Source organism: Mandrillus leucophaeus, unplaced genomic scaffold (assembly GCF_000951045.1).
Source record: "Mandrillus leucophaeus isolate KB7577 unplaced genomic scaffold, Mleu.le_1.0 Scaffold2190, whole genome shotgun sequence".
NCBI classification, from domain to species: Eukaryota; Metazoa; Chordata; class Mammalia; order Primates; family Cercopithecidae; genus Mandrillus; species Mandrillus leucophaeus.
The window spans coordinates 11,671-20,586 of NW_012102244.1; the positions used below are offsets into that span (position 1 = coordinate 11,671).

Below are 8,916 nucleotides of genomic sequence, written 5' to 3' on the forward strand. Positions count from 1 at the left end.
TATCCGGCTTCCTGCAGCGGAGACACCCATCAGAGAACCCAAGCACCAAGACAAAACAAATAGTTGGTTCTGCTCAGAGAGGTCTTGGGATTATTTAAAGATCTCCTCTCCTCGGATTAGAAAGGCAAAGGTGCAGAGAGGGGGATGGGAAATAGCTCCGGATGGAGCGGCCCAGCAGAGCGGAGGCGAATGCTGTTTCTCTTCCTGCTCTCTTTGTTAGGCCAGGGGCTCTCCCAACCGATCCGCTACGCTATTCCCGAGGAGCTGGACGGAATAGCGGAGGAGGCTCCCTGGTAGGGAACCTCGCCAAGGACCTGGGTTTTGGCGTAGGGGATTTACCTACTCGGAACCTGCGGGTTATTGCAGAGAAGAAATTCTTTACCGTGCGCCCCGAAAATGGGGACTTATTTGTGAGCGACCGTATAGACCGAGAGGAGATTTGTGGCAAGAAGTCAACGTGTGTTCTGGAATTTGAAATGGTTGCTGAAAAGCCTTTCAACTTTTTTCATGTAACCATGCTGATCCAGGATATTAACGACAACCCACCGACCGTTAGCGAAAATATCACTGAGCTGGAAATCAGCGAACTGGCGATCACTGGAGCCACCTTTGCCGTGGAATCTGCTCAGGATCCTGATGTAGGTGTCAATTCGCTGCAGCAGTACTACCTCAGCCCTGATCCGCACTTCTTTTTAATTCAGAAGGAGAACCTGGATGGCAGTAGGTACCCAGAACTAGTACTGAAAGCACCCCTGGACAGGGAAGAGCAGCCGCATCACCACCTGGTCCTCACAACTGTGGATGGGGGCGAGCCCTCCAGAAGCTGTACCACCCAGATCAGGGTAATTGTCGCAGACACAAATGATAACCCCCCAGTATTTACTCAGGACATGTACAGGGTCGGTGTTGCAGAGAACCTGCCCGCTGGCTCCTTGGTATTAAAAGTGATGGCCACTGACTTGGAATGAGGGTGTTAATGCCGAGATCATCTATGCCTTCATCAGTATTGGTAAGGCAGTGAGACAATTGTTCAAGCTGGACAGTAAAACGGTGGAACTCACCACTGTTGGAGAACTGGACTTTCAAGAGAGTGATAGCTACACAATTGGGGTGGAAACAAAGGATGGTGGACATCACACTACATATTGTAAAGTACAGATAGATATTTCAGATGAAAATGACAATGCCCTGGAGATAACCCTGGCTTCTGAATCCCAACATATACAAGAAGATGCTGAGCTGGGGACTGCTATTGCCCTGATCAAAACATATGATATAGATTCTGGATTTAATGGAGAAATCCTATGCCAACTAAAAGGAAAGTTTCCCTTTAAAATCGTTCAAGATACCAGAAACACATACAGGTTGGTGACAGATGGAGCCCTGGACCGGGAGCAGATCCCAGAATACAATGTGACGATCACAGCTACCGACAAAGGCAATCCACCGCTCTCCTCCAGCAAGACCATCACTCTGCACATCATTGATGTCAACGACAACGTTCCAGTTTTCCACCAGGCCTCCTACACGGTGCATGTAGCTGAGAACAACCCGCCTGGAGCCTCCATTGCGCATGTTAGCGCCTCGGATCCCGACTTGAGACCTAACGGCCTTGTCTACTACTACATCGTGGCCAGTGACCTGGAGCCGCGGGAGCTGTCGTCCTACGTGTCCGTGAGCGCGCAGAGCGGGGTGGTGTTCCCGCAGCGAGCCTTCGACCACGAGCAGCTGCGCGCCTTTGAGCTCACGGTGCAGGCCCGCGACCAGGGCTCGCCGGCGCTCAGCGCCAACGTAAGCCTGCGGGTGTTGGTGGGCGACCGCAACGACAATGCACCGCGGGTGCTGTACCCAGCTCTGGGGCCCGACGGCTCTGCGCTCTTCGATATGGTGCCGCGCGCTGCAGAGCCTGGCTACCTGGTGACCAAGGTGGTGGCGGTGGACGCAGACTCGGGACCCAACGCCTGGCTGTCCTACCACATTCAGCAGCCTAGCGAGCCCGAGCTGCTCAGCCTGGGGCTGCGCACCGGTGAGGTGCGCACGGCTCGTACCTTGGGCGACAGGGAGGCCGCCCGCCAGCGCCTGCTGGTCACTGTTTGTGATGGAGGACAGCCGCCTCTTTCAGCCACCGTCACGCTGCGCCTAATCTTCGCAGATAGCTTGCCAGAGATACAACCTGACCTTAGCGACCGTCCCACTCCCTCTGACCTTCAGGCAGTACTAGTTTCACCTAGTAGTGGCGTTGGCCTTGATCTCAGTGCTCTTCCTCCTCGCGGTGATTCTGGCCATCGCCCCGCCCCTGCGACGCTCTTCCAGACCCGCCACTGAGGGCTACTTTCAGCCTGGTCTCTACTCCAAGACTGTACCTGGAGTTCTCCCCAACTACAGTGAAAGGACTTTGCTTTATTCCTACAGTCTGTGTGCTGCCTCACATTCCTCAAACACCGAGTTTAAATTTCTCAATATAAAGGCTGAAGATGCTGCACCACAAGATCTGCTATGTGATGAAGCGTCTTTGTTTGAAAGTAATGACAATCCAAAAATGCCTTCTAATTCAGGCAATTTGCAATAGGTGAGTTTCTTCAAACCTTTCCTTCCATAAATATAATTGGATTTCAATTCATTGATTTAGAGATAAAATGTTTACAGATTAAATATTTCCTGATTACATTATTTTATTGATTTTCTGGGTGTGGAGTAGGGTGCCTAGGAAATTCTTTGTAGAATTTCCTGTAGAATATCTGTATGGCAGTTGTTCTTTCATAGAAAGCCTCCTTTTGATAGTCTTGAAATTTTTGTTAATCCTAATACACTATAATCTGAAACATTTTTAATACAGTATTGTCTCACACTGTCATTTTCAGACATATCTATCCAGAATTAGACACAAATCTGCACAATTAAGTGGTTTACTTAGCTTTAATGCAGTCAATCCTAAAATATATTAAACATAATGTATATCTTAAGGCATTTTTAATGTAACCTATATATAATATTTTTACTTCCCTTTGCATGTTTTTTAAAGTATACACAGATGTTGCCTGTGTCAGGGCAGTTTTTAATTTCTATGCTAATCAAAAGAAATAATGGATCTCAAATGGCAACTCTTGTATTGGGTACTATAGTGAATTGGTTCAAAATGTGTTTGTGTAGCATATGCCTGTAGTCCCAGCTACTCGGGAGGCTGAGGTGGGAGGATCCCTTGACCCCAGAAGGTTGCGGCTGCAATGATCTATAATTGTGCCCCTGCACTCTAGCCTGGGAGACAGAGAGAGAGTTTGTCTCAAAAAAATGTGTTTGTGGTTGTTGGTACCCTTATTGAAAGTGGGACTAGTGTAAATGATGGTGAAATATGATAATTCAAAATTTACAGAAGATTGTAATATTATTTCTGTTCCCCAAGATCCTAAGAGATATTTTCATAAAAATGAATGGTAAACATCAGAGAACATTTAAAATTATTCAGAATAATCTCTTGCACTCTTCTAAATGCTTCATTGTCTTGGGAAGGGAAATATTATGAGTGTCATCTATGCAGATTTAGCAGAAATAAAAGCCTCTGTATGATAGTTTCACAAAACGATGCAGTATTAAGTTAGGACTCTGAGCGTCGCTGTTCACCAACCCGGGCAAGAAAATCAACGGAAACTTGAGTTACATCCTCCAACCACAAAGCAAATCAGACAGGAAAGCAGGAAAGCTGTGCGGAAATTCTGACCTGAAACGCTTCGCATCCGGTCTCTGCTTGTTGAAGGAACTTCACCGCTATTTCTGAGAAGAGCAAAAGTGATGAAGACCTGTTTTTCCTCTTCTTAATCCCAGAGAAGTCTCTAATAAGCCAGTAATGGCGCCTCTGCAGAGGCGTCCGCTGCGCAGCGAGCAGGTCCTGCTCCTCACGCTCCTGGGGACGCTGTGGGGGGCCGCGGCAGCGCAGATCCGCTACTCTATTCCTGAGGAGCTGGAGAAAGGCTCCTTCGTAGGCAACATCGCCAAAGACCTGGAACTGGAGCCCCGGGAGCTGGCGGGGCATGGAGTCCGCATCGTCTTCAGAGGTAGGACGCAGCTTTTCTCTTTGAACCCGCGAAGCGGCAGCTTGGTCACCGCGGGTAGGATAGACCGGGAGGAGCTCTGTGCTCAGAGCCCGCGGTGTCTGGTGAGTTTTAACATCCTTGTCGAGGATAAACTGAATCTTTATCCCGTGGAAGTGGAAATAGTGGACATTAATGACAATACACCCCAATTCTTAAAAGAAGAATTGGAAGTGAAAATTCTCGAAAATGCAGCTCCATCCTCTCGTTTTCCACTAATGGAGGTCTATGACCCTGATGTGGGAATAAACTCCCTTCAGGGCTTTAAGCTCAGTGGTAATAGTCACTTCTCAGTGGACGTGCAAAGCGAAGGCCATGGGCCCAAGTACCCGGAGCTGGTGCTGGAGGGCACCCTGGACCGGGAAGGAGAAGCCGTTTACCACCTGGTCCTTACTGCCATGGATGGCGGTGACCCTGTCCGCTCAAGCGTTGCCCGAATTCTGGTAACAGTTGTAGATGTGAATGACAACGCTCCAGTGTTTACTCAGCCTGTCTACCATGTAAGTGTTCCTGAAAACCTGCCAGTAGGCACACCAGTGTTGGCAGTAAATGCCACCGACCAGGATGAAGGAGTCCACGGGGAAGTAACTTATTACTTTGTGAAGATTACAGAAAAGATCTCACAAATTTTCTGTTTGAATGTTTTGACTGGAGAAATTTCAACTTCTGCAAATCTAGACTATGAGGAATCGAGATTTTATGAGCTGGGTGTTGAAGCCCGGGATCAGCCAGGTCTTCGAGACAGAGCGAAAGTCTTAATAACTATCTTGGATGTCAATGATAATGTACCAGAAGTGGTTGTTACATCTGGAAGCAGAACAATTGCTGAAAGTGCACCTCCAGGAACAGTCATCGCTCTTTTTCAAGTGTTCGATCGAGACTCTGGCCTGAATGGCCTGGTAACCTGTTCCATCCCGAGAAGTCTCCCATTTGAATTGGAAAAGACAGTTAGCAATTATTATCGATTAGTGACAAATGCAGCTCTAGACCGGGAAGAGGTATCCTTATACAACATTACTGTGACAGCCACGGACAAAGGAACACCACCTCTGTCAACAGAAACAATCATCTCCCTAAATGTGGCAGACACCAACGACAACCCGCCCACCTTCCCCCACTCATCCTACTCAGTCTATGTCCTTGAAAACAACCCCAGGGGCGCCTCCATCTTCTCTGTGAATGCACTGGACCCTGATATGGACCAGAACGCCCGAGTCTCCTACTCACTGGCAGAAGACACCCTCCAGGGGGCGCCCCTGTCCTCCTACGTGTCCATCAACTCCGACACTGGGATTCTGTACACCCTGCGCTCCTTCGACTATGAGCAGTTGAGAGACCTACAGCTGTGGGTGACAGCCAGCGACAGCGGGGACCCGCCTCTTAGCAGCAACGTGTCACTGAGCCTGTTTGTGCTGGACCAGAACGACAATGCGCCCGAGATCCTGTACCCCTGTCTCTTATACACATCTAGATGTATTCTGGCAATCTCCCTGCGCCTGCGACGCTCTTCCAGTTCAGACGCTTGGGGCTGCTTTCAGTCTAGTCAGTGCTCCAAGCCTGGACCTGAGGTTCTCCCCAATTACAGTGAGGGAACATTGCCCTTTTCCTACAACCTGTGTGTTGCCTCACAATCAGCCAAGACAAAGTTTAATTTTCTGAACGTAACCCCGGAATTGGTTCCCTCACAAGATCTCCTCTGTGACAATGCCTCTTGGGAACAAAATACAAATCATGCAGACGCTGGGGTCCCTTTTGCCTCAGATACTATTTTAAAGGTGAGCTTTAATTAATTTATTTTCACTTCTGGTTTTATTGTTTCACCTAATTTGGGTAGGAAGTTCCATTGCAATTTCTTTGTCTGTGAGTTAGATTTGGTAAATGTTGTGCCTTAATTATCTTAATCTTATTTAACTTAATTTTAAGTGTTTTCTCTCTGAAGTGTGAGATTTATTTAGCAATAATTGCAAACCTTTATCACATGAGATACTGCACTGTATTTCTTTTTCTTCCTCGTCTTTGCTTCTCTCTGAAGATTTGTTACGATTGGGACTTTAGGCAATTACTTTCACCTTCAGGCTCTTTGTTATTCAAATTTTTGTTTTACTTCCTCTTAGCATCATAGTACTTCAGAGTAAAGAGAGTCTTCATTTTAGTAGTTTTTGGAAATTGGGAACCAAAGATGAAAGACTTTTACATAATGGCATGGCTTGTTAATTGCAGGGCATGGGTAGGACATTGTCCCATTGACTTGAAGACCCACGCTGGGTAAGCTAAGTGTCTTGGAATCACAAGCATATTTCTAAAGGATAGGCAATGTTTGAGGTCTGAGGTGTCTGCTATAAAGAGTGCATTTAACAAATGTGAGAAATCATTCTCTAACATGCATTTTAACAAATTGCTCTTGAGAAAAATTACACATTGCGAAAAATCTTACAACCTATGTTCACATCATTTTCTACCAAATATTACTCAAATCTTTGCTTTTGAATTTCCTAATTATATAGAATTTTTATTTTCTTAGTTTTCTATGAAAGTGTCATTAAACAAAATGACTTTCTGAAATGTTCATTTTTTTCAATCAAGAGGTTTTTCTATTTCTGTTGTCATATAAAGATGATAGCACTAAATAACTGTCTCAACATAGAAAGGCCACTCAGTACTGCTCAATAAGTATCTGGTCATGCTTTCCTGCATAGATGATGAAATAAAACCCCACCCTCCACAGTTGCTATACTGATTGTCATTGGAACTACAAATATTTGAACATGATAATAGAAAAACGTAAAAATGCATAGTTAACCCTACTCTAACACTGTCTGAGATAGTGGAGAAACTTTCTCAAAGTCCTCACAAGTAATAAAGATCTGTATTTCTTCTGCATATGACAGCTAATATAACTTACATAAATCAGTAGTCCTGTTTGGAAAGGTGCATTGAGAACTGGGTTTGTTTCCTTGGCATTCTTATGTGCAAATAAGCACGTTTTCCTAAATGCATCCTAATAAAGAGATGAAATCTTGAATTCTACAAAGGTAAGAATTTGAATGTCCTAATTTAAAGGACTAAACATAGGTAAGAGGTAAATAAAGGACATAGGCTCCCCCAGTGACACATTAAATAAAATTTTTGTAAGGTATTGGAATCTAATAATATTGATCTCAGTAATTGTGGAAGTCTTGCTATTTCAGAATTAAAGCTGAATTAACAGTCATAGACAATGTTACACAGTTAAACATTAAGGATATGGCAACATTATTAGAAATAAAATTACAACTAAACTTAGGAGAAATAAAAATGGAATTTGGTGCAGTCACTGGTTAGGACTCTGAGCGTCGCTGTTGACCAAAGTGGGAAAGGAGCTGCAGCAGAGGCGACCCGACTCTGCTCCCTCCATACTAAACACACGAACCAGACAAGTTCCTACGAAAAGCCAACACTCCACGCCCATTTTCGTCGGGGAATATGTACCCATCGGCTTTAGATAAATAAGGAAACAGCAGGCTGAACCAGAACTAAGAGAAAATTGGGCAGAGAGAAGGCAATGGCGAGTCCACCGAGGCGCTGGGCCTGCGGAGAGCTGCTGCTGCCCTTCATGCTCCTGGGGACGCTGTGCCAACCGGGATCCGGGCAGATCAGCTACTCGATGCCGGAGGAGCTGGACAAAGGCTCCTTCGTCGGCAACATCGCCAAGGACCTTGGGCTGGAGCCCCAGGAGCTGGCGGAGCACGGAGTCCGCATCGTCTCCAGAGGTAGGACGCAGCTTTTCGCTCTGAACCCGCGAAGCGGCAGCTTGGTCACCGCGGGCAGGATAGACCGGGAGGAGCTCTGCGCTCAGAGCCCGCTGTGTGTGGTGAACTTTAACATCTTAGTTGAGAACAAAATGAAAATTTATGTAGTAGAAGTAGAAATAATCGATATTAATGATAACTTTCCGCGTTTCCGGGATGAGGAGTTAAAAGTAAAAGTTAATGAAAATGCGGCTGCAGGGACACGTTTAGTGCTTCCCTTCGCGCGGGATGCAGATGTGGGTGTGAACTCCCTCCGGAGTTACCAGCTCAGCTCCAATCTGCACTTCTCTCTGGATGTGGTAAGCGGAACTGATGGACAAAAGTATCCGGAGCTGGTGTTGGAACAGCCCCTAGACCGCGAGAAAGAGACTGTTCACGACCTCCTCCTCACAGCTTTAGATGGCGGAGACCCGGTACTCTCCGGCACCACGCACATTCGTGTTACAGTACTCGACGCAAACGACAATGCACCCCTGTTCACGCCATCCGAGTACAGCGTGAGTGTTCCGGAGAACATACCTGTGGGCACTCGGCTGCTCACGCTAACCGCCACGGATCCAGATGAGGGAATAAACGGGAAATTGACCTACTCTTTTCGCAATGAGGAAGACAAAATTTCGGAGACTTTCCATCTTGATTCCAACCTGGGGGAAATCTCAACTCTACAACCGCTGGACTATGAAGAATCCAGATTCTACCTCATGGAAGTGGTAGCTCAGGATGGAGGCGCTCTTCTTGCCAGCGCTAAGGTGGTGGTCACAGTACAGGACGTGAATGACAATGCCCCCGAAGTGATCCTCACCTCTCTGACCAGTTCCCTCTCTGAAGACTGTCTTCCAGGAACTGTAATCGCGCTGTTTAGTGTACATGATGGTGATTCTGGAGAAAATGGTGAGATTGCATGCTTTATTCCTAGGAACTTGCCTTTTAAACTGGAGAAGTCAGTTGATAATTACTATCACCTATTAACAACTAGAAACCTGGACAGAGAAGAGACTTCAGATTATAATATCACTTTAACCGTCATTGACCATGGAACCCCG

The 8,916-nt window shown here is 46.4% G+C and overlaps 2 protein-coding genes across 2 annotated transcripts in view; both read left to right on the forward strand.

The window, feature by feature from the left end:
• Positions 1-2,599, forward strand: PCDHGB3 (protocadherin gamma subfamily B, 3). Its single transcript, XM_011980856.1, is given in 4 exon segments — positions 1-270; positions 273-965; positions 967-2,219; positions 2,221-2,599. Coding segments are annotated over 4 exon segments (2,451 nt in total). The 5' UTR covers positions 1-144.
• Positions 2,600-7,463: 4,864 nt separating this feature from the next.
• The window catches only part of LOC105540319 (protocadherin gamma-A7-like), a 12,063-nt gene continuing 10,610 nt past the window's right edge, over positions 7,464-8,916 (forward strand). The window contains exon 1 of the mRNA XM_011980863.1: positions 7,464-8,916. Coding sequence (XP_011836253.1) covers positions 7,627-8,916 — 1,290 coding nt within the window. The 5' untranslated portion in view covers positions 7,464-7,626.